Source organism: Callorhinchus milii, unplaced genomic scaffold (assembly GCF_018977255.1).
Source record: "Callorhinchus milii isolate IMCB2004 unplaced genomic scaffold, IMCB_Cmil_1.0 Scaffold2, whole genome shotgun sequence".
Lineage (NCBI taxonomy): Eukaryota > Metazoa > Chordata > Chondrichthyes > Chimaeriformes > Callorhinchidae > Callorhinchus > Callorhinchus milii.
This window is the reverse complement of record NW_024704743.1, coordinates 85,000,507-85,026,744: the sequence shown is the minus strand read 5'-3', so window position 1 is coordinate 85,026,744 and position 26,238 is coordinate 85,000,507. Positions and strand designations below refer to the sequence as shown.

The window sequence follows — 26,238 nt, the reverse complement described above, 5'->3', positions numbered from 1 at the left end:
TGTAACACATACAGTCTGACCCCTTCATAACGCAACGGTTTAGGGCCATAATCTCAAACACCACTTTATAACGAGGTACACTAAAAAAAGGTTACCATAAGCACTTCCAGGTTGTCAGGTTGTTGTTGATGTCATTTCTTGCACACCGGGCATGGGTGTAGGAAGCCACAACCTTGCTTTGGATTGGGTGTTGAGACAGCACTGGTTGCTGTGAGGCCTTGTGTCCTGCACACTCGGAGAAGAAAGCTGGTCAGTGCATCGCACATCTGATGTACCGCACGGATCCATTGGGCGACTGCACTCGAGTGCACTATATTGGGGATCAGCCTGTAATTAAGTGTCAACATTAATATTGACAACCCCATTATTGCTTTCAAAAATTTAATTCCTTTATTTGTAAAAAGTAAGTTTTAAGTAAAGATATATACAGAGTATGACATGGTTGGGTAATTATATACTATTATAGACACTATATCATCACCTTCAATGTAGAAGAGAAAAAAACTATTATTGACAATGAAATATTTCAAACTGTGCTTTTTATTTTACATTACATGTAGAAAATATTTGCATAACTTCCATTAAAGGGCTTACATGGCAAGAATAAATGGCAAAACAAAACATTGATGCAAATGTACAAGAAAATATGAGCTTGCGAGGACATGAAAGACAAGATGTAGAAGTAAGAATTTGCCATGAATGAGGGGGAAATTGTGTCCATTGTCTTTTAATGTAGGAGCTATTCCTGAAATAATGAGAGCAGGGCAAGTGGAGGCTATTTTGCCCAGGAAATTTCAACCAGCAATGCAAAGCTATAATACATTCTAATGTAGAAACCAAGACCAACACTTCAACTGGAACATTTCTGGGACAGCTTATAGAAAGCAGCACAACTCTTAACCATGTAAAATGTGTCAAAAATACAGATATAAATGCAAAAAATATATACAATAAAGAAAAAAATGAGTTGAGTATTTAGGTAGATAGAAATGGTTGTCTGGTGCAACCTAGTTAAACAAACAAATGTTCATATAGACTGCATTGCAATCGGACTGCTAAGAAACCTGTTACAAACAAAAGCAAACTTTGAAAGATGCGTGCAATGAAGCTATCACAGCAATATGTGAGCAAAGCCCATCGTTATAGACAGCTGTATTGTGAACTCATTCGGTATTTTTTCGAAAGCAAAATTAGTCTTCCTAAATTCACTATAGGTTGGAAAATCTCCACAGGAGTGCTGAGAATTGTAATTTATTCACTGTTTGGTGATTAGGGCTTTTTAGCCTCAACTATATTAACCCTTTAACCAACTAAAAGCTGCTGGCTGAACATTGAACCAAAAGATGAATCCAAAGTGGAATAGAATGCACAAGGTTTTGATGAATGGTGAAATAGGGCGAGGTACTGCAACAGGCTACAACAGGCTACAAAAGGTCAGCGATATTGAGAAACAAAAAGAAGCAATGAATGGTCAATGGAATTTTGCTCCATAAGTAACGTTAAGGTAAGATACTTAGCCACACTACGCTCTAAACTCTTCATAGTAATTTGCCAGGTTGGCTGTCGAGTGAAATATCAAGTGAAGCTGGGGAATAGCACAATTTACACCTTAAGCTATCACCATTTGTTTACATTTGCTTCTTTAAGCAACAATGCATATGACTGTATACGTCTTCATCTGGTATTTTATAGATATTGTGAATATTAACCAGTAAACAAAAGTAACTCGATGATTCAACCTAAAAACGGTGTAATTCCTGGGCAAAACCTAGAGAGGGCACTACTGGCTAAGGCACTGGAGTTGGAAACAATTACCATATTTATTGAATCAAATCAGACTAACTACAATAAGAACAAAACCTAAAAGAGCACTTATTTAGTAATAATTAAGCTATATAGCCTGATAAACAGCACTACTATGGCCTATCATGCTATGATTTAAAGCACATTGTTGAAAGAACTAGAACACTGATCATGCAATATTCCAGTCGAAGTCACTTGTATTTAAAATAACAATAGCTTCATCCTTCTATCATATAGCGAGTTCATCTAGCTAAACATTTTTAACCCTTGAGATTTCATCTGAAATAAATGTAAAGCTACCCACTAATGCATTTGAGATTTTTTTTTCAATTGTTTTATAATGTATTTTCTAAAGTGCTTGCATAATGGCAAAAGGTTAAAAAAATGCACGTATATTGTAGTTTGCATATTCTATCTCTGTGCGTTACAACAGGAATAATCACTATTCTAGCTGGTGTAGAACCTTGTGATATGAAGCAAGACCCCTGGATGTTAACCTCCGGCAGTATGAACTGAGATTGTGCCATTGAGTATTCCATGATCAGTTACAATTATGGGACAGGAAATACAACAAAGGATGTTCCCTCTAATGTTCTAAAACTCTCTTGACATTTTCATTTTTAATATTTATGCGGATCTGAAATTGCTCTTTGTCATAGTCAGCTGCACTACAAAAGTGACCAATACAAGTCCATCCAGTTACATTTCTATTCTACAATACCAGAATCGAACCAATGAAAGATGCAGGCTTCAAAATATTCATCAAATGCACACATGAGAGCAGCAGGCAAACAATGCAGCACATACAGAGTAAACTCCACATATAACAACATTACTAACTCTTCCACAGCAGCTATCTCTGGAAGTATTGACAGTATTTCTACAAGACGGTCTCTAGACACTTGGATTTTTGCCTATGCTTTTGCATAATTATTCTTTCAGTTTTAATTTCAAAAGACATGGGAATGGTGTTGGAATTCACTACTAACTGGTATGGAACCAATAAACCTCTCTGGGACGGCTGATACATTTATAATGGTGCAATTTTGGATTATAGAGTTGAATTGAGATGCAACAAACAGTACTGCATATTATTGGATGCTCTTCTCTCATGGTTATGAACTAACTAGGCACATATAAAAGTACACAATATAATAAGTCTAATAATTCACATTAACCTGCTGCTTTTCTATGTCTAATAACATATTTCTACAGGGAGCACACTCAAATCTTCATTTCCATGCTTGCGATTCCTACAACCGACTTAAAATAGAAAGAACATCTCCTTAATAACTAAAAAGGACACATAAGGCACTTTTATTTGCATATTTTAGAACATCTAGGATGTTTTTTCTTGAAACAAAAATCAACATACTGTATTTATTTTTTAAAGCCCTGTTGACTCTTTGGAATCCTTTTAAATGTTTTCACGAGTTTTCTTGAGAATGATGAAGGAAGACACATTTCGTGCTGAAGTTGAGAACTCATCCAAATGATGCTTTACGAGGTTGCTGGGCCTACTGATTCAAGAGCTTTGGAAAAACTGCAACTCAAGTTTCACCCTGTTACCTGAAGTCAATTATTTTTCAGAAAGAGACTTCGCTTTGAGAAGCCTGGTTCCACACTGACGATTTCTCTTTGAGTTTTCTTGCGATCTTCACACTATAAACGATTTTACAATGGCAATGGGTTTTCTTTCATTCCAGGGACTTGTGACCAGTTTTTACTATGAATGTCCATGAATAGAGGCACTCGAGAGGTCATTTTGTATGATTTCATTTACTGGCAAGAAATAAAAGAGAAGAGTTATTGGAAAGGGTTTATGAAAAGCTACAAGCTTATTGCACACACATTCACCCACAGACAAAGACGCGATTTGGGGTCACTCTTGCAATAGTTCGCAGTCTCTACATTTTTTTGGTCAGCCGGGTGTCTGACCCACGCGGAAACCCATCACTATGCTTAAGAGTATCCACATTAAACTGAGAATTCCATGCAAAGGGTCAAATATGCACGAATATTAGAAAAAACAGAACAGTGTCAAGACGAGTTGCAGGAATTCCATTTAATACATTTTATTTTCAGAGTGAAGTTTCCATGAGCCGATGTGAGGTGCTTCCAGTTACCATAGGTCCCACTTTCATTCCTCATTGAAGAATCCTTTGCCTGTTAAAATTTAAGTTAAATCGGATCCTCGTGGATTCAGAACTTAGAAGAATTCTGATGGTTATCTTGACTGCTTTAAATGACGGACATTTGCTGCTGCATGCTGAATTCTCTTTTCAACAAATCTCAGCAATTGGTGTACGTTTCCAAGAATTACAAGTACAAATAGAGTTGCATATTGTCTTGAGAATTGGAAAGCACTGCTGGACTGTTTTCATCCCACCCCAAAATAAACATTAACCAGTCAGTCAGGCAGGCAGTCAGTCAATTATTGGCCTTGAAATTCCAATATGTATTAGACATAACAATGTGTAAATATTATACTATGGCTTTAAATGCAAACTAACACATTTCATATACAAAACAGGGTGCGTAATGTGAGAATTTTCATTGCCATTAAGTAGCACATCTCTCGGAAAAATTCCCCTGGATCTAGATTTGCTCTATTTATGTAGCATTTTAGAACATCCGGAATTGAAAATTGTTGAATTCAGTTTTAACTTTTTAGTTGATTTTCTGTAGTTATTAAAAAAGGCTGTATTATTTAAAAAAAAATTCTGCAGAGTCTGAAGAGTGGAAGAGATCCAGGTGGAATTTCTCTGCACAAATTTTCCAATTTTCCCTCTATTTTGTGCTTACCAGCTATCCCAAGCACAAGTGTTACAATTTTGCATCTATCATTGGGCTAAGGAGGACAGCCTGATACTTACTTCCCCTGGTAACATTTTAGGAGCTCATTTGGCAATATTTCTCAGCCCACTCAATGAAGTATCCTTCTCAAGAGAATAGGCAAGTGAATAGTTAACAGCTACAAGTATCACACTGGAAGATTTTCTGTACATGGATTAAGGTGAACTGAAATACAGGACTTTGTGGGACATTTCCTTTTCTACTTTATTTGATTAATAGGATCTAGCTTTCATTTGGCCGGTGACTCGATCAAAGACTTGCTGTATTCTGCGTACTCCTACGTATGTTAGGATTTTAGGTCACCTTGACTGCGTTCCTTCCCCCCATCCCAAACAAAGAGCTTATGAAGCAATCACTTTGTACAGTTTATACTCTATATGCACAGGATTTCCCGACAATTAACTGCACATCCTTTCTCAATAAATGTGCAGTAACGACGAAGCAATCACACTTCCTCTTGTTCAATCATTGCCACAATTCAGCGTCAACTGGCAGGTACTGCTAGGCTCAACAACAATACCACCTCCCCCTATGGGGGATTAAAAGTCTATAGAGAGTAAAATGTAGGATATACCACTCAACAATCAAGGCTATAATTCAAGCTTCATGCTTTATAGTTCATGAACTTTTCTTTGTAATTGCTCCTTTTTGTACTCTTTGCTGCTTGGTGATTAGGTGTAACGTAGGTGATTTAAATTTATGCAGGAATTTGGAGATGTCAGTTTGCCTCAGTTGGTCATCAGGGTCAAAAGGCTTTTGGGTCAAGCCCCACATCAGCACTTACTGCACTCTCATAGTCTAGGCTGACACTTGACTAGGGAAGCACTAGGCGAGGGAAGCTCTGAACTTCTGATGTCTCTTGGGTGAGATGTTAAACTGACTTCTTTCTACTTGTTCAGGTGGTTGTTAGAATTCCACTCACACCACAACCACAACTTGTATTTATATAGATAGCACTCTTCACATAGTCTTAGAGGGCTCTGCTATGGTCTCGGACTCCAGTGGCACTATTCAAGTTTCTCCTGTTGTCCTGGCCAATAATCCGCCAGATAAACAAAAACAGTCATGGTTGTTTGTGAGTCATTGCTGTGTGTAGATTAGCTGCCAAGTTTGCCAACAAATTCAGTCACTATGCTTCACATAAAATTCTGAGAAGCGCTTTGAGATGTTTCACCATGATAATATGCTGTATCAAATAATAATAATAATAAATTCCTTGCATTTTACATAGCGCCTTATCGCGTCTTCGAGACATCCCAAAGCGCTTCACAGATACAACGATTATAATAGAAAAACATATTATACAAACTTTTGTATAAAAGCACTTTGATTGGGTTTGTCTCTGAAAAGTCACATTATTTGAGTGGCTGTACAGAATCTCTGCATCTTGCCGAAATAGTCTACATTATCCATTCAGAGCTATAAATTCTTTATGAGCTGGTAATGACTAAAGCATGTATATTTATTTGCACCAAAGTTGAATTAATTTATTGAAGGGAACAATACCTTCCAAGCATTTGAGTAACGACTTGGAGAGCGATGACCTCACTTCCATTTGAGAATGTCAAACAAATACTGAAAATGGAACTGTCAGAGCACATAATATTTCAATTGCCTCTTCTTAACTAATTTGTTTGCAACAAAATGCTGTTGTAAGTATTGTCAATAAAATACAGCCCTAGCGAATTATTTACCCATCTTTCATTTACTTCTTTAATCCTGGACTTGTGACGAAAAGTACATCATGCACCTATTTTCCACCCTTTCTGTGACTCGGAAACAAAGGCACAATGATATGTATACAGAAAAGAAGTTGTACTTTCAGCAGTTCAAAGCCTCGCTGAAACCGGTGCTGCATTATCTTTGCATTATCAGCTCACGAAACTGCTCATCTACAGACTGCTTTTCTTTGTTTTTTAAGGGAAAAAAAACCCTTTCCTGCAGATTGTCACCACAGCTCATTTCCCACACTCAAGATTGAGTCCATTTATCATTCTGTGTGCTTTGGCAGATGAAAAAGGAAATGACTAAACATGGCAAAATCAAGTCAACCTAAACAAGCAACCGTGTGTCTCTTGCCCTGATTTTAGATTTTGATAAGTGAAAATGTCAATGAAGATGTCACTTGTTTGCACTTCCAACTTGTAGTTAAAATAGTTCTTATCATGTACCAGAATGCCCACGTCATGGAACCAGCACAGGAAGATGTGCTGTCTGATCTGATCTGATGTAGGCTGTGTCATTCTGTCTCCCCATGTGCTGTCTCTGAAAACGAGAGATAGCAGTGCTTTGAAGATTCTCAATGGACTTTCTGCCCAGCAATAACTGCTGTTGGCCCAAGAGATGCAAAACATTAATTAAGTCTGTAACACAGTCCCTTTGTTTTTTTTAAAAAAATACTATTGAAAAATGTGCCGGCACCTCTGGATGTTAGTGTCCTAAAATGGTGAGAAACGCAGTAAATGAGCTGTGAGTTCCACCCTGTACTTCCACCACATGGAGAGTTTCTGATCTCAGCTGGTCAACGCAGGGAGGTAAAGAATGGAGGTCTGGCACTTATTCTGGCAAAAGGCCTCAATAAGTCAGAGAGAGAGTCAAACTGCTTCTCTTTAAAGCTTCTCACATCCAGCACGAGTGTTGATATCACCTAGTGCTGAGAACAGGCCCAATAAGAGAGATTAATCAGGAATGGTGTGTGCTTAAGGAGGAATTAAGGAGTGGAGGAAATTTTTTTTATATATATTGTGATGAGAAGAACAGAAACTTGCTTTTTCAAGCATGACCAAATGTGGTAAAGAGCTTCAACAGGTTCAAGAGAACTGGATAATTAATTTGCATCAGAATTTCTATAAGATTCACTGAGGTACACATAGAAAAATATAAACATAGTAAAATAACTCTAGATATCTAAAGGTCTCAGCCTGGCTCAGTTAGTAACACTCTCACCTCTGAGTCAAAAGGCTGTGGGTTCAATCTCCCATGTTTGAACTTTTAACTCACATATTCCAGGCTGTCCCGCTGATCCTGTGCTAGGGGTGTGCTGCATTGTTGGAGGTATCCTTCAGATGAGATGTTAAACCGAGGTCCTGTCCGCCTGTTAACATGGACCTTAAAGATCCCATGGCACTATTCAAAAAGAGTAACTAGCTACATCTACTTTTAATTTTCATGCATGGAAAAGTAAATGTTTACCATATAGATCACTCAATTAAAACATGAAAATAATTTGTGAAAGATATATGGTTTGCTGCATCAACTTACCTATGTCTAACAAGTCAGAATTGTCAAAGTTCAAACAATACTAGTAATATAACAATATATGTTACCAACATGAATGGTGCTACATAAATGCAAGTTGTTGTTGCAATTCAAAGAACATCTGAGCCGGCTTGAACTGTATATCTGTAAAACAATTTAAGCCTGAAGTGAGAACTTACAACAAATGCCATTTAGCATTAACCACTTGTATTCTCTGTTAAATCAACAGGAATTTACAGAATAACGTTACATTCTAAAGATCATTGTGTATGTAAGCTACAATAAATAGAGCCTAAAATGAAATGTGATTTTCTGGTGTTTTCGCCAGCTCAGTTGCCCACAACAGAGGAATGAGATCCTCTGTTCATGATATGGCCATCTTATCTCAAAGGATGTGGAGGCGCTGAGAAACAAATGCTTATCATTGTCACCAGACATCCAGCAAATGTGATCTTTTTCCACAGACACATTAAGTGACATTTTTCAGTTATATACTTAGTAATGTGGATTTCCTTGGTACATTTCCAGAATCTTTCTATACATTCAGGCTACCCAGGAGTTTATCTTATCAATTGAAGAAAGCATGGAATGAAAAAAAAGTTTATGGCTTCAAGCTTGATCCTTCCATGCACTCCTGTTACCTCTACCTGCTCATAGCTCATACCCCACTTATTTAAGTCTCCATGTAGACTTGTGCAAATTCTAATGCAAATCAATTATCTAGTCTTCCTGAACCTTTTGGGTGCTGAGCACCGTTTTGTATCAAAGGTCAAGCAAAAGTGATTCAAATTGTCCCCAAAGTGAAATGCACAATATCTACCTATCTCCACAACTTCCTACTTCCTTCCACGGGAGGCATTTTCTTAGAGTATGAATAATAATAATCCTGGCAATTGATACAGCGCTTTTCACGTCGGGAGGACGTCCCAAAGCGCTTCACAGAACACACTTTAAAGTGAATTGACTGTATATTTGTGGGCGAACACGGCAGCCAATTGCGCACAGCAGTGTCCCACAAACAGTCGTAGATTGAAAATGACCAATTTATTATTGTTTTTGGTTTTGGAGGGATTATTATTAGGCGTGTGGAGTAAGGAAACTTGCCCAAGGTTTCGCCCTGCCTGGAATTGAACTCAGGTCTCTCACTTGCAAAGCGAGTGCTCTAACCACTGAGCTACAGGACTCCACAATCACTGTGTTCCATGGAGCATCTCCTCTAAACCTTGTTTAAACTAGGTTTCAAATGGGTGGATAACACAAATCTTGTGTGAATGATTACTTGAAAAATAAAATGTAATGGAACTAACGTGCAAATCATTCAACTGGAGTGACATCAGTAATACTGGAGAAACATCAGTGAAAAAACATCAGAGTTCTACAGGTATTCATTAGAATGGTTTACTATATTTCTTCTCTTCACTTTTTGTTTTTTATGTACGCCCCCATCCAGACCACCATAACCTTTACATTTTTCTTGGCATTTCTTCTGGTACTGTGTCAAGGTGCCCATTCTTCATGTGCAAACTTAAAATAGTGACCAGTAGCATAGTGGTGGTAGGGCAGCGAGGAAAGGGCATCTCAGCCAAGCTGTCCTTACCTGATGTCCATCGCTCCTGTTTTAGGTGTTATTGTATATCATGAGTGAGAACTCTAGTTAATTTTCCCTCCCTAGCTCAGTAGGTACTGGAAAGTTCTGGTCTCCTTGACTCTTCTTGTGACCATTTATCCAGTGTCCCACTTGGGTGGCTCAATTGTGGTATTTTGGTCTATTTGTGCCTCTGTGGGCACTATGCAATGACCCTGACATACAGAAAAAGTACAGACCATTAATTGGTGCAACAAGCAATTATGAATATAGTTTGAGACAAAGAGCTTTCAAAAACTTAAATGCAGTCTGTAAGAAAACATAAATTTCACTTATTATGTGAATCTGAGTATATAATGGCATTTACTGAAGAGTGGGAAGGAGTGCATTGAACTGACACCCACACAATTCACACAAAAGCTTGTTCCTAATTAATTCCATTTGCTCATTCTATTTTCCGCTGAAACAAAGCAAAATGATTTACCTACAGATCATTTACCACATTTAACACTGTTGGGAAAAGTTTAACATTGAGCAAACTCTATGAGCTTTATTCTCTGCTTCTTTGTGAACTGATCAAACTTGATGGTGAGCATGTATAATTCTCTGCTTGTGATATTCCCATTATAAGCACATAGTGTGATGGTCTATATGTTTACTGACAAGCAGAAAATTATACATGTGAGTTGCAAGGGTTGGACATTTATTGACAAGCCCATTCAGAAATCTAAATTACTTGAGGTTCAGCCATTCAAGCTGCACCCTAATATATCCCCAGGCACTATATTACATATATCGATTTATTTTTAATGGTAGAGGGGGGAGGAAGAGAAATTCAATTTCCTCAAATGGCACTGTGTTTCCCTTCAAGCATGTATAAGATTCCTACAAGAAACCTGCCCCATTTACCAAGTAGGATTGTTCAGACTGTTCAAAAAGTGATTGAAGCACCATTATTAATATGATACCATTTTTCTTAAGCAGAATACATAAAATACATTGCTCATTACATATCACTGCATATACATCCATCCATTACATATATTTCTATATTGTTTAAAAACTCATATCTATAATACAATCACCTTTGTTAGATTTTTATTTCTGTCTCACTATTTCTATCAGGTGTTGCCTGCAAAGGTTTTGAAATCAGTATCACTTGATCAAGTTACTACTTTGTAGTTCACAGCCAACCATTAGGTTACGTACACACTTGTTTGTACATAGAAAACTCTTCTGACTCCCAACTATTTCCAATAAAAGCGAAGGTTTTTTTCATGTAAAACTGTCTCTATTAAAGTGATGCTGGAAGAGATTGCAAAGCTTGGTTTGGGCAAAGAAGTGGAGGATTTACAGGTCAGAATCAGAATCTAGAAGTCAATCCAATGGGGGTGAGAGTGCCAGTTGGATCAGGAGAGAATGGAAGTGATGGGATACAGAGCCTAGTGTGAGAGAGGATATGGACTGAGGAGTTTTGTGAAGGTTGAAGGTAGGGAGGCCCGGGAAGAGATTGTTTGAGAAATTAAGTGTAGAAGTGGCTTGGGATGAACAAAGATTTCAACAGCAGAGAATGAGATAGGTATGCAGGCAAATGGTATTCTGGAGGAGAAAATCTATCTTGGCTGGAACTGAAAGTGAGCCGAGGGTCGAACAGAACGCCAAGGTTGTGCATTGGCTCACTGAGCTGGAGTGAGCAGCTGGGGAGGTTGAAAAGGCAAGGAGGCGCTGGCAGGAGCCAAGCAGGATGGCTTTGTTGACATTCAGCTGAAGGAAGCTGAGACTCATCCAGGACTTTGATGTCTGACAGGCAATGGGATTTACATGCAAAACTTTAAAAGGTTACAATCTCATGGAATTAATGGCAAATTAGCTAGTTGGATTGCAAACTGGTTTAGCAACAGGAAGCAGAAGGTGATGACAAAATGGAAAAAAGTTCCATCTGGGAACAGTAACTAGCGGAGTGTTCTGCAACGGTTTGTTCTGGGTCCCCTGCTGTTCAGAATGTTCATAAATAATGTGGAGGAGAGCACTCCTTATAATATTACATCATTTGCTATTTATACTAAGCTATACAGGCAAATGAATATAAGGAAGATAAACAATATTCAAGACAAGCTGGACCATCTAGTAGATGGGCCAAGGAAACCAGATGGATTTTAGTGAAAGTTGCATATTGAAAAATGAAGAGTAGACATGAACATGATAAAGAATGTGCATTAGTAATAGTAGGAAGAAAATTTTATTTGAGTAAGATTCTTGATCATTCAGTACCTAGTTAATAGCACATGATTGCTCCTTATCAAGGTTGCTTCTTGAGCGCAGAACTAGAAGGCATAAGCTTAAAAATAAAAAGCCTCAAGTGAGTTTAGAGATTATTCTTTTTTGTAGGCACTATTTGGAGGAGAACAGAGGCCAACCGTGCCATAGGATTTTTTAACATCCTCCTAAACAGGTCAGTTTAACCTCTCATATAATTTTTTTTGCTGCACAGATTCATTATTCGGGTATTGATCTCAGACTTCCAACAGAAGAAGCTAACTTAATCATAAAACAGTAGGATAATTAACTGTTAGTGAATGATTTTAAAGGATGAATAGTTGAGAGGAATAACAACATTTCTGTCTGAGATTCTGGAAAGTTTTGTGCAGCTTTCCTTCTGTGTATTTATCCAGATCTTCTGCCGCCCATTGTGGAGAAGAGTAGTGGTTCTAATATCTACTTTCAATGGTTGTGTTTTATACCATGATTTCCTACCATCAAATTTTCTAAGCAAGTTCCTCTCTCTCTCCATTGGAATGAGTAAGACCAGTTGTTTCCATACGTTGTGCCAATACAGTTGTCTTGATCTATCCAGCTCAGCAAAAGGAGCATCTGCCTTTTGTCTCCAAAATTTGTTTCACACTGATCTGACCAAATGCTGAATACTTTTTACTATAGACATTGAATTTCTAAAAGGCAATATGGATTTTCATAATAGCATTGAGGTTGACATTAATACTACAGTGTATTTTCAGGAGATCAGTTCAGTGTCAGTAAATACTATTGAACGGTGAGCTGACTTAACCTTTTGTACTAATTTGTAGAAATCTGCAAGATGCAAATATTTTCCATGCTCTTAAAGCTGCATTAATATTTTACTTAAAATAAAAATAAAATCAATGATTCCTTAGCACATTAAGAATTGACTGGATTGATTCTAAAAGTCTAAATCCATGACCGCAGACAAGTGATTGCACTGCATTTATACCAATGTTTGTACTAACTGGAGACTTCAAAAATCATCTGGTTCAATCTAATAGCTCCTTTAAAAGATGCTCTAATTAGATAATGTTCAAGTAAAGCTCTCAACTTCTGAGGCCAGAAATGTCTCATAGTCTTAGCCTTAAGACTAAGTCTGTTAAGATGGCATCAAAACAGAGGAGATATGAAAGTAAATTCAGTCAGTAACTTAATCACTGGAAGATGTCCTTTTGGCTGCAAAAATGCTATGAATTATTTGAGAAACTCTCAATGGCATGTTTGGACATAGGAATATGTTGAAAATGTCTAAACCAAGTGTGTTTTGAATAATTTCTTACAGAAAAATCTCTGAACATTGGCCAACAGCAAGGAAGGCAATTTAAAATGAAGCCAGGTAATCAGTCATAGAATATGGAGAGATGAAAACAGCAGCAATGTAAAAGTCTATGCAGTACATTGGGAAATTGAGGCCAGGAAAAAAATGATGAAAATTGAGATCCAAGATCAAGTATGTTATTGTTAATGGCCCATTCTCAATTCCCCACTAGAGTGGACATTGCTTCTGATCTATCTTCAAAATGCTAAAGGAAAATTATTGCATGGAGAAAAAAACAATGCCTAAATGTTTAGTGTTCAAAAGCAGGGTGTTTCAAATCAGGCTGTAAGTATGAATCATAGTGCGCCATTGTAGCCTGATTTGATTGTATCCACAATCAAATCAAGGTACCTACAACCAAATCGGGATACTCACAACAAACCAGGATATCTTTCAATCAAGCGTGAATGGACAGTTTCAGATCAATCAAGCCATGGGATTTCCCATTGCTATTGCTGGCTCACATGTCCAGCCAACCATGTAAAATGCTTTGAATCATACTCCCAGTGTTAAATACACTAAATAAATGTAAATAGCATTGTAAATTTATAGACTAGAGACTATAAAAAAGTAGCCTATAATAACCCAAGGTACAGTATTAGTGAGTATAGCTGAGAACAAGAACTGCTGTAATGTTTATGTCAGGTGAGGTTAGTGATGATACACGATAATGATGATAAAAATATTCTGTGCTTCCATGTCAATTTAAGGTGACATTTAGCGGATATTATCATTGCAATTAATTGGTGGTAGGGAGCATATTGCAAGCAGCACTGTTACACATCAATGACCGTTTAATTTATGCGTTATGATGAACCTTTGTGGTGCCAAACGATCTGCCAGGAACACGTTGTCTTATTTTTTAAAATGAACTAAACAGACTTGATTGTTGACTTTCAACTTGCTAAATGTATCAGCATCAAGAATGCACTGGTCACAAATATGATACATTCACCGTTAAAATAATACAATTTGATTAACATTATTACTTTTGAAAGTGAGGAGTCTATGTATATTTTGGAGAAACTGAAAAGTGATTCTGCACTTGCTTATAATAATAATCTCTGCATTGAGATTATGTGTTTCATTGTCTTGAAAAATTCACAGATAATTGCTGTTAAGAATAGTGACTGTGTTTTGTTAGCAAACTTAGCCATTTTACACACAAGGTACCACAGACAGCCATGAGGTGAATGATGTATCTGAGACTTGTTGGCCAGGACACCAGGATAATTTTCTTTCTTGTTTGAATAGTATTGGAGGATTTTGAATGTCCACTTGAACAATATTGCACTGGAGAAGGGGCTTAAAACCGTAGCCCATAATAGAAGTACACAATTTTTCAGATTTATTACACCACAGAGAATTAGTACTAAGATATTTCACTCCAATTCCCCGCTTACTGAGTCTAAACAAACTATGGTGAAGGATTTTTCAGAAATCTCTTTCCTTATTGCTTATTCAAATCTTCTGGTAAGCTAGCCTGGGTGGTAAATATCCTTATATTTGTGCCTAACTAGGTAGCCTGCAAATTAGTCATTTTGTCTAAGGATGCTGATTCTCATTTCCTTGTTATCCATGGTTTTGAAATCCATAGAAGCCAACTGAAGTCTTATCTGTGATATTCATGAACCCGATTTGTTGTATGATCCAATTTAAGTCTTCCGAGGTGGGTTTGTATGTCACTGGGGGAACCCCTTGCTCTTTCCTTCCCAGAATTGTGATAATTTACCCAATTATTAATAAAGGAATAGAAGTGTACACGACTGGAAAATATGTCATTGGTCCATCTAGATCAGTGGTGGCCAACCCATGATGGGGCCATCACACTATTCTAGGTGAGTGTGTTTTAAATCAATGTTTCCTTTTCAGTTTTTGCTTGATTGAATATTTCTTGATTTGTGGCATATATCAAGAAATATTCAATCAAGAACATTTATTTTGTTGGCCGACCAAAAGGTTTGGCCACCATTGATCTAGATGATCCCAAAGTATGTAAATAAATAAAATAATGCCACACTGCATACCCATCATTGATTTCTTTACCATCAAATAGCTATCTAATTTCCTATTGAATTTGTTGACACAATCTGTCTCCATCACTTGCCTGAGTGATCTATTCCACATATAGGGGCTCCCCTGTAGTATCTTTAATAAAGCACTGCCTTGTTTATACCCTTCGGTGACAAGATAACCAGAAGCACAGTACACCCAGGCGTTGGTAACAATGATACCAACCTTGTCTCTTGGTAAATATGGCTCCGCTTCAGAAGTTTTTATGAAATTAAAAGACGTCCTGCATTAAAAATGATCAATTTCCGGGTTGTTAGGTCACCGCTTGCGGCACTTCCGGCGCACAAAGCACAGGAAGTGACATCTGCGTGACCTGACAACCTGGAAGTTGTCTTTTTTGCACTTCTCTTAGAGTCTGGGATACTGGAAACATTCAACAAGGTTTCCTTATATCTACCCCTCATGGTATCAAGCCTTGTGAATTGAATTTGAACCATCTGTTCAACTTACCTCCTCTCTGAACCCCTATTGCCTTGATGTAGAGTTTTGACCATGTTAAATACATTGTTAAGGTCCAGTTTATATATAACTATAGGATCTTGAATATTTTAATACGATTTCCCTCAGTGTTTATGCCCATTTAGCACAAGAAGCACCGATAAATCAAGCGCAGCAACGTAATCCACTTCATAGATCAATGGAAGCTAATCCATCCAGTCATAAAGTAACTATTGATAGTATTTTGAGTTAACCAAAACATATACATTCAGAACTCATGCAGGAGAGTACAATAGATGTGCTAAAATTACTTCAGTGCTTCTGGGCTAGGGTGGGAGAAAATTCAGCCAACGTTCCTACGCAGGGTTGCTATCTGATGACTTTTGTTGCAAAGTTTATGCACATAGATCTGGGTGAGGACAGGAATAGGCTTGGCTGAGATGCCCCCCATGGTTGAATGGACTGTCAACAATCACTCACTCTAGCCCACGTAGGTGGAGTACTGAAAGATGTGGTGCCTGCAAAAGTGTATTCCAGTTCAGCTTCAGGAAATATTCACCATCATATCCTTTTATTCTGAAAAGTCTACTTCAAAATTAGAGAAAAGCTGAAGAGACAGAGAGTTTAGCACCCTCTTTATATTAGAGAGCTGTTAAATGAATATGAAGAATGCAGCACATTTAGGCAAGCTGCTTGTTGCAACCAAATTGGAATTGGCTGTTTTCAACAATCTGTCAGCAGCAGCAGCCAAATCACTCCCAAAACAATGATAACATGCTTGACTCTTGGTAAACAAGGCTCCACTATAGAATCTTTTATGAAATTAAATGGAAATTAATAAATACATAGTCCTTGCATTTGAAAGGGGACTTATTGAGTGAGGTTGCATCAAACTTGAAGTGCATACTTTGAAGTATTTTTTAAAAAATCTCTCCAATTTCATTGTGTAACACTAGGGGGCATTTGTTCCATTTGTGAAAATCTTTGTTTCACCACCAAGGCAGCCATTCCCATAGTTTTTGATTTAACAGCCCTAATTTGATCCTATCATCTCTCCCAGCTCAAAGCTAACAGATTCCTGAGATAGTGTAAGTTGTATTATATGACTTAAGGAGACAAAGGGTTATGGGTTCAATTTTTCCTAAATTCCTTTTATATTACATACTTAGCTTCTGGTCTCTGAGCAGATGCTTTATACAAATATACAAGTGATCATTTTTATTGCCAAAATGGATTTGACGGTAACATAAATCTTTTCAGGTTCTGATTTAACAAACTGTGAAACTTAAAACAAAAACTTCACACAGGTGGATAACAAAATGCATGTGGCAGTGACTGAAAAATAAGCCTTGCAGTGATATCTGGCTGTAAACCCCACATTCCCAGTGACGGGTAGTAGTTGAAGTTTATACCACATTTTGCAAGTCATATATCCAAGTTATAACAAAGATTTGTATTACTCATGTAGTCTATGCTGGCATTCCAATTCAATTCTGGGATGTGCTGCTTTGTTGAAGGAATTGTCGTAAAATTGTCTGCTGTATTTGCCCGTAAAATCACTCCATTTTACAAAATAGTGCTTTGAGATGTCCTTCTGACATGAAAGTGCTATATTAAATGTAAGAATATAAAATGTTAAATATAATGTATTATTATTAATTATTGAAGTTGGTAAGTAGTCCTAATAGTGGTTTGTGGGAGAAATAAACCACTAAGAAATATATACTTACTCTGGAACCAAGAAATATAGTACAAATTGAGTCAACAGTACAATGAAAATTGCTTTTCGTTTCCCAAGTCATTCTATCTGCTTTTTAACACAATCTATTTGGTTTAATGTAGCAATCAACTATACTACCCTATGCAATGATTTGGAATGCTAGTTTATCTTGCCCAAATAATAGATTTTTCTTTTTAAGTTTATGTCTACCTCCCTTTTACATATCCCAATTGATTTTACATCTATGGCCATCTGTGATACATCTATAGCCTTCACGGTTGAGCAGAGGGAACTTCACCCTAGAACTGCTGTTCACTACACTTGACCTGGTGATGCTTATTGACAGCACTGATTCAATTCGATAATCTCTCGTCCTAGCACAGTTCATTTTGATGAGCACAAAATAACCCCTGAAAAATAATAAAACGGTTACTTTTCCAACATTATGCACATTTGGTGTAGATAAATCAGTAATAATTCTAATCTTTCTTAAGCATATGATTTAAGTTTTCTTTTTTACTGACCAAGGGAACATCAAAGATAACAACATGTATCTGTGAAATGTAGCTAGTTTAGAAAAATGCTGTGCAATACTTGCAATAAGGCAGCTTGAGAAATTTCTAAGTAGTAGAGTAATAGTCTCCAGGATCTTGTTGACCATGAATAATGAGGTGTGATATAAAATGATGGCATAAGATTAAGAATGGGTTACCATCTGCAAAATTTATATCAAAATAATAAATCTGTTGCACAAGAGTGCATTGTTAATATGGTAAGCTACATGGCTAATGAAAGTTACCCTTATTTTTAGATACTGCACAGGAGAGAATGTCAAGGAATTCATGGGAGGAAGAAACTGTATCCATTACAAAATTGTGTACAGATTTTATTTAGTCTTGTATTATTGAATTAGGCCAGTAACTGAAGAGAGCAGTATTAAAAAAAACATTAAGGGAATGTTTTGAGCCACAGTCCGTTTGTTTTCAAATTGAAAATCGAAGGGAAGGGCAAGGACCCTTTGGGCAAGGAGTTGCTAGAGTTGAAAAGCGAAGCAGAGTAAGAAGATGAGTTAATAGCGCTAGGGGGATGCCAAGATTGAAGCCTGTAGTTGTATAAAGATGAAAGAATGAGGCAAACAGGTGTTCCAAAGGGAGATTTAGCCAATGAGAATATAATGTAATTAGTTCAAAGTAGTGTTATTAAATGAGATTCTAAAATTTCCCTCTTGAAGACTACTCTTATAATAGCATGTCGGACATCTATCCAAAAGAATCATAACTCTTCTGCTCTTATTTTACTGCCAAGTTACATCACATTTAGCCCAGAGTAGCAATTCACATTTCATAAGTTGATGGGTCAGTGGATAAACAGAAAATCTTATTCAGCACTGGGCCATGCAGACCAGGAATGTTCCAGGTTTGATCCATGTCGTGCATTGAGCTCGCTAATCTCAGCTGTGGGGGCAGGAACAGAGCTAGTGCTAGAAGTGGCCTCAGGGTTCCCAGGAAATAGAAGAGGAAAAGAATAACAATATGAATTGTTGGTCCTGATTGTTGTCAAGTAATCACTTCTGGAACCTGTGCATGCATAGATGTGAGGTGAAAATCTGGGCTATGATTCGTCACCATGGTTGAATAGTTTCCTGGCACCCTCTCTCATGATTCACACATACAAGAATGGTCACTTTGTTTCCTCCATGTTTCTCAAATTTAGTGCAAATTCATAATAGCAAGCACTCCACAAAAGGATCATCTTATGGGCAGCAACAATAAATTACATTTGTCTAGCGCCTTTCACGTCGGAAGGATGGTCCAAAGAAGTGTTGGTCTCTGGATTGATGTGTGCGAAATTTTGAGACTTTGGACTTCGGGAAAAGTATTTTTGTTACTTTCAAAATCAGGGAGGCTGATTGTTAAGGCTGCTGCATCCAATGTGTTGTAGCTTGGAGCCACTCCTCTTCCTGTGTGTGACCCATCTAATTACCAGTCAATTTTCACATGTAAAACATCCAGACACTACCAGTGTTTTACAGATGTGAAAAACTCCACCAAAGCATGCTAAGTGCTGTTAGCTCACGCTTAACACAGTCTTAATAATCGCTAATTACTTACAAATGTTAACCTTTTTTTTAAATGCATATCTTAACAAAAGAAATTTGGGAGTAACTGCAAATACTTTGTATGTGTATGTTTATCCTGATTAAGAAGGTCTTGCAAGTGTGTATATTTTATATACGTGTAACCAGCGTTATACATAAATACATACACACAAATTATTTAATTGCATATAGTCAATGTCTCATCTAAATAGGGAGCTAAATGTCAAAAAATATAATGAAAAAGGGTATCAAATTTACAGCAACACATTTTAGTATTATAATGTCCATTACACAATGTAAAGTTGTGTTATGTGGGCAAAGCTTAACGCTGTGCTAATGTGTACAATATGTACTGTAAAATAGCATGGTTTGGACCAAAAGAGAGTCACGAATGGAGGTCTGGAAATTCTAATTATAGATTTAAACAATGAAGTTGAAGTAAAACTGTCATTGTGCAGAATTAGGAGGCACGGTCTGCAAACCACAACAAACATCAGCATTCAGAGCAATGGAAACAAAACATGTGTCTCACCTATTTCATAAGACATGACATGTAATTGTTCCTTACCACAGGTGTTACAGCACAATTCAAACAGTTAAAACACCATCTATTTTTAGACAATTGATCACGCAATGTTTTCACCCAGAGGGTATGCTCTTTTTACTTGATGCATAAATGATGGTTGAATGTCTGACCAACACTTATAGGAGGCTTTTTAATAAAATATGATCCAGACTAACAAGAGTTTTGGCATCCTTGGACAGTATTGATAGAACAGTCAACTAATATAATAGAACAGCTTTCCTCACTCTGATGCCGATTTTCTTTTTTTAGGATTCAAACTAAATGCAGACATAATCTTACTGCAGAGAGTAGTCTATTTTTCTTTTTTTTCAGATGCACTTGAAGGAACTTATGAAGCCGTGTAGAATTACAGCATAATGTTCATAAATTATTTCTTAATTAGATACTGCAGACTAAATTCAATTTGACTATTGATTGTACAATCAATGTTGTTTTATCAGCTGCACGAACATGAAGGCTGTATGTAAGATAATGTGTCACGACAAAGATCAGAAGGCATATATGAGTCACTTAATTTATTGTAATTACACAGTAATCGTCCATTAGCTTATGATCAAATTAAGTTTACAACCAATATTTAAAAGGTTTCATTTGACTTGCTACATGGCGGAGACCCTGGCAGCTTGACAGACAATTTATCTCTATGAAAAACAGACTGTGTTAGCCGTTGTTCCACATTGCCTTTATGAGCCTTTAATGGCTGCGTTGTGTTGTTTCAATTCTACTAATTGTCTTCAAGCACTTTATTTGGTTTTCTAAACTAGATATTTTTCTGAAATATCAATTAAATTAACAGTGATTTTATTTTTCTTGATTTCTGGATTACATTCATCATGCACTTAGTCTTTTGAAGCTCTTTGAGATGGTCTTTCTAAGTGTAAGGTGCTCTATAAATCTAAATTGTTGTTGTGTTTTAATAGTGTTCTTTGAATTATGTTTCCTCACTTTCACAAACACTCTTTCACAAGTTCACTTTAAAAAGGGAACTCCTTTTCAAAAAGACTTTGTTCAAAAAGACTTTCGTTAGCTTAACATTCTTTTGATTTATTTTTAGCCTATTTCTGATGCCTTTGAACATTTGTATTAAATAATTAGGATTAATACAGTAACATCATTACGATAGTCGCTTGGAGGAATTACAGAGCCGAGTAGCAAGCTAAATTTAAATTATACATAAAAGCATTTTTTTAAAAAATTAGGTGAAATAAAGTTCAAAGTTATTTGCGTTGGTTTGATTTCTACCTGATACTGAGATTTCTTGTTTAAGTACAAGGACAGGCAACTGTTCATTATTGACCTCTATGTAAGAGACATACAGTTTCTTGGCAGTTAGCTGATTGAATGGATACTTGGGTTGCAATTAGAAGGATACAATGCCTTTATGCCCCATCAGGTGTCAGTTGCAAAAGATGCAACACTTCTCCCAAACAGAGCTAAACGCCTTAAACAAAATGGTCAGTATAGCAGGACCATAGTCTGAAAATAAACCAGCCCAATCCTGGTCAATAAAATTATTTACTTAAAAAAAAACTGGAGTCTGGAAATGTCAGTACTTGATGATTACACTAACACAGCTAAAAGTTGTGTTAGTATTTTCCGGTGGTGATTTGTAGAAAAGAAAGAAAGAAAGAAAGAAAGAAAGAAAGAAAGAAAGAAAGAAAGAAAGAAAGAAAGAAAGAAAGAAAGAAAGAAAGAAAGAAAGAAAGAAAGAAAGAAAGAAAGCAAGCAAGCAAGCAAGCAAGCAGAGTCTAATCTCTCTGCAACCATTTATTTCATACGTAAATCCAACTGACCTGCGTTCTTCACCCCTAGTTCCTGACTCTGTAATTAACAGGAACTGGTGGAATTCAGTGGCATTTGATTAGAAAAAAATGTTCAAGCCAAGCTTATCCTCTCCCCTCTACCCCCATCAAAAAAAAAACTACAAATAATTTTCTAAAAAGATTACATCAGCAGCCCAACAATTTGCCAGTAATGGTTAGAGGTACTTTATTTTCCAATGTAACTTTTATTGGATCTGTGTAAAGACTTGCTCCAGTGCACCACCAAACAAACCAAATCCAACCTCGCTGCACATCGATTGGAGTGACAGAATTGGCAGGCATGATAGCGAACATGCCCATACTCTGTCTGTCACTGTCCCAAGGGTAGCCAGTGACCTGGGGTCAGGCTGCAGGTGGGTGGAAATACACAGCTGCAGTCTGCTTAGTCCCCCTACTGTCAAGGCAATGGCCTTGGGCTTGTATCATGAGTGTTACCTAAGGTGAATCTTTTATACAACCGAATTATGCAGATTTAGAAGCCAGATTGTTCTTGGTATGATTGTACTATTAGCCTCTTAAGCAAAAGTGCTTTTTTAAGAAAACTGTGATATGATCAGGAAGATTTCACCGTGTTTGTATTATTATTACAATTGATACTTTCAGGGTTCTCACACTCACTTATAAATCCCTTCATACCCAAGCATCTCCATGAGGAAGCAGTCAGGTTGGTAGGGTTTAAGGTTGCAAAGGTAACATGGAGTGAGACTGTGGAGGGATTTAAAGGTGTGGACAAGGATCTTGAACTTGATCTGCTGGGAGTTGGGGAGCCAATGGAGTTGAGTGAGGAAGGGGGTGATTGGAGCCCAACACTGGACAAAAAAAGGGCTTTTATTAAACTCACAACAGAATGTCTTGCTTTATTAGAACTGATCACTTGTCTTTAACGTCTAAAATTTAATAGTTTCTTCTACTTTATTCCAAATTTGCACTGAAGCAGGAATGATTGAGGAAGAATATGGTTGATACAGTAGAAATGGAGAATTGTACATTCAGTTCTCTGACTCAAATATAATCAAGGCTAACGGATGAAAGATCTGTTGTCTGTATGGATCTTGTGTGAAATTAAGCCTGTGCTTCCAGTGGGTGTGGATTCAATTCAGAAACCTGCCCACAATTGGTCACTAAATTGCCATTCTTGCTCAAAACGGCTATAAAATAGTTTTGGAAAATGGAAAAATTGACACTGTCACAGGAAGTGAGGGCTTTATCTAGGCCACGCTATAACTGGCCTGGGAGTGCTTGATTCTGACACTGACCGCCCAAAGTCGAAACGTGCTCCATTCCCCAGCACTAAAATCCATCAACTCATTGAGTCCATGTCATCAGAATTAGAATATAATTTCATGCGAGTGTATAATAAAAAGGTGCAATTATGCAATGCCACTAAACATACAAGTGAAAATATTCAGAAAAATGATATGCAATCATAGTTGTGAAACCAACAGCTTTAAGATAATAAATAGGCTTCTCAACCAGAATGCTTTTCAGAATTGATTTCTGATGAAAGCTAAACAAAGACGGATACTCAAAGCTACAGTATTACAACTTAGTATTTGTTAATTGGATAAAAAGACAGTGGCTTTAACTGTGCTCCTATTAAATTTTAAACTTATAAATGCATGTGCAGAGCTCTGCTCATTAGCACTGAACACAAGTTTGTTTTTCAATGTTAATGTTGTCAGTGTGAGCTGCTTTCTACTCCCTTTCCAGTTTTAAGGGGCTAATTTTGACAGAAGGATTAATCAATTTGCACCATCAGCATTTATATTGCAATGGTACAAATCAATTTCCTGGCGAGATAATCATCCCAAGGCGGACTTTGCTATTACCTGCCTCAATCCTAGTTGATATCGCAAATTCATGTTGATTCATGATGCTAAAATAGTAGCATTAATAAGGGTATTTATCTAAAATGCATGCTGTCTCTGGCTCCTCAGTCAGAAAGTGGCTCGTGAGTTATCAGGATAATCACTTATAGGATTTAAATTCTATTCCACAGGCTTTTCACCATCTACTTCCCTCTTACTGGATTTTAAGATCGTTTTATTTTTAATCCTTAGTTATCTTTATTGATCAAAGGTTGTCTGCACTTCATTCTCAAGATGAAATAAACAAGTTTCTTTTTCAAAAGCCGTTTTTAAGAGAGACAATACAACAACAAAATTACATTTGTAAAGCGCCTTTCATGTCGGGAAGACGTCCCAAGGCACTGGACAGACAGAATTTCGGACCCGAGCTGCTGGTCGGGATCGGGGAGGGTGAAGGGCAGGGGGGAAGCAGGGAGATCGAAAGCACGGTTGAAGACGAGGATCTTGAGAGGGGTCTTGAAGGTGGCAAGGGAGGAGGGCGAGGTGGAGTAACTGTGGGATGGAATTCCAGAGGGTTGGGACAAAGTGGCTGAAGGTCAGTCCCTCAATAGTGGGGTGAGTGAGGTGGGACACATGAAGCAGGCCGGAGCCCGCTGAGCGGATGGAGCAAGCAGGATGGTAGGGGGTTAGGATGTTGCAGAAGTAGGGGGGAGCAAGACCATGGCGGGTTTTGAAGGTGAGGACCAGGATCTTGAACTGATCTTGATCTTGAAATGATCTGCAGCCTATGGACGGAGGAGTTGGGGAGGCCGACAAGCAATGAGTTTGCATAGTCGAGCCTCGATGTAATGAAAGCATGTATAAGGGTTTCGGCGGCCTGCGGTGTGAGACAGTGGCGGAGCCGGGCGATGTTGCAGAGGTGGGGGAAGGCAGAGCGGGTCATGGCGCAGATGTTGAGTAGAAAGGATAGTTGAGGGTCAATCAAGACCCCAAGCTTCCGGACTGGCTCAGTGAGGTGGAGTGTGCAACCATGGATGGTGATGTTGTCAGCGCCTGAGGTGCGGAGGCGCTGACGGGAGCCAATCAGGAGAGCCTCGGTCTTGTTGACGTTCAACTGAAGAAAGTTAGCTCTCATCCAGGATTTGATGTCTGACAGACATTTTTTCAGCACAGCAGTGGTTCTGGAGTCAAGGATGGAGGCAGAGAGGTAGAGTTGGGTGTCATGCGCATACATGTGGAAGTTGACTCCATGTCTGTGGATGATGTCACTAAGAGGGAGCATATAGATATTGAAGAGGAGGGGACCAAGGGCAGAGCCCTGAGGAATGCTACACGAGATGGTCCGGAGACTAGAGGAGAAGCCGTTTGTGGAAATGAAGTGGAGGCGGTGTGAGAGGTCCGATCTGAACAATTCAAGGACAGAGCCATGAAGGCTGAGGTGAGAGGAGAGGCGGTGGATGAGGATAAAGTGGTTGATGGTGTCAAAGGCAGCAGAGAGGTCAAGGAGGATGAGGAGGCAGAGGGAGCCCTGGTCGCAGATGGACAGAACATCATTTGTCACTTTGACCAGGGCTGTTTCTGTGCTGTGGGTGTCACGGAAACCCAATTGGAGGGGTTTGACAAGGAAGTGGCAGGAGAGGAAAAAGCGAAGCTGAGAAGCAACAACTCGTTCCAGGACCTTGGATTGAAAAGGGAGGTTGGAGATGGGGTGATAGTTTGGGAGTAGAGATGGTACTACCACTAATAATAATAATAACAATAATAACTGTATATAAAAAGGCACATCCATGAAAGAATGGCCTGGATAAGGACAAAGTGATACTGAAAAATGAAAAGAGCACAGTTATTCTGCGATGAAATTCTTCCTAAAGAAACCATGGAACTCACAGAAAATACATCTATGGCACTTTACTGAACAGAACTTTGACCAGAAATATAAAGCAGTAAATTCCCATTTAAAAAACTGCTTATTGCTGTGATGAGAGGACGATAGGGTGGGTATTCTGGAAGGATTCCCTTTCATCCTCACCCTCACAAATGCCCTATCATCATCTGGCCTTCCACCCGCAGTAACCCTGATGCAGTCAAACTGCTCCATGATCGCCTCTCCTCCACCTTCAACTCTCTTGATCCCCTCAAATCCAGAACCGTCTCCAAACCCACCCGCTCCCCCTGTACAACAGCCATCTCCGCTTCCTAAAATCCCAAACCCGCTCCGCTTCCTAAAATCTCGAGCGCAGGTGGCAGAAAACCAGCCTCACAGTTCACCGGCAGCTGTGGCTGGAGGCGCATCTTCACACCTGCTGATGCTCCCTCTCTTAAGCAAAAACTGTGTATTTGTATCTCTGTATCAAAGATCATTCTGGAGGCCAAAAATAACTCCAAATCCTATACTCTACCACCCATCACCTCTTCCATGCGCCCCCTCAAGCACCCTCAATCATTACATCAAACGCCAAGTGTGAAGAGATCATGGACTTCCTTTCCTCTAAAATAGAAAACATCTGCCTGGCAGCCTCATCCTCCTGCCCCGTGTCCCCTACCAACACCCACCCCCAACCCATTCCATCTCCT

General features: G+C 38.2%; 1 protein-coding gene across 1 annotated transcript in view; it reads right to left on the bottom strand.

The window, feature by feature from the left end:
- Positions 1-530: 530 nt before the first annotated feature.
- Positions 531-26,238, bottom strand: part of nfatc1 (nuclear factor of activated T cells 1) — a 124,990-nt gene continuing 99,282 nt past the window's right edge. Inside the window, 1 exon segment of the mRNA XM_042331819.1 lies at positions 531-3,585. Within this exon segment, the coding sequence (XP_042187753.1) occupies positions 3,530-3,585 (56 nt within the window). The 3' untranslated portion in view covers positions 531-3,529.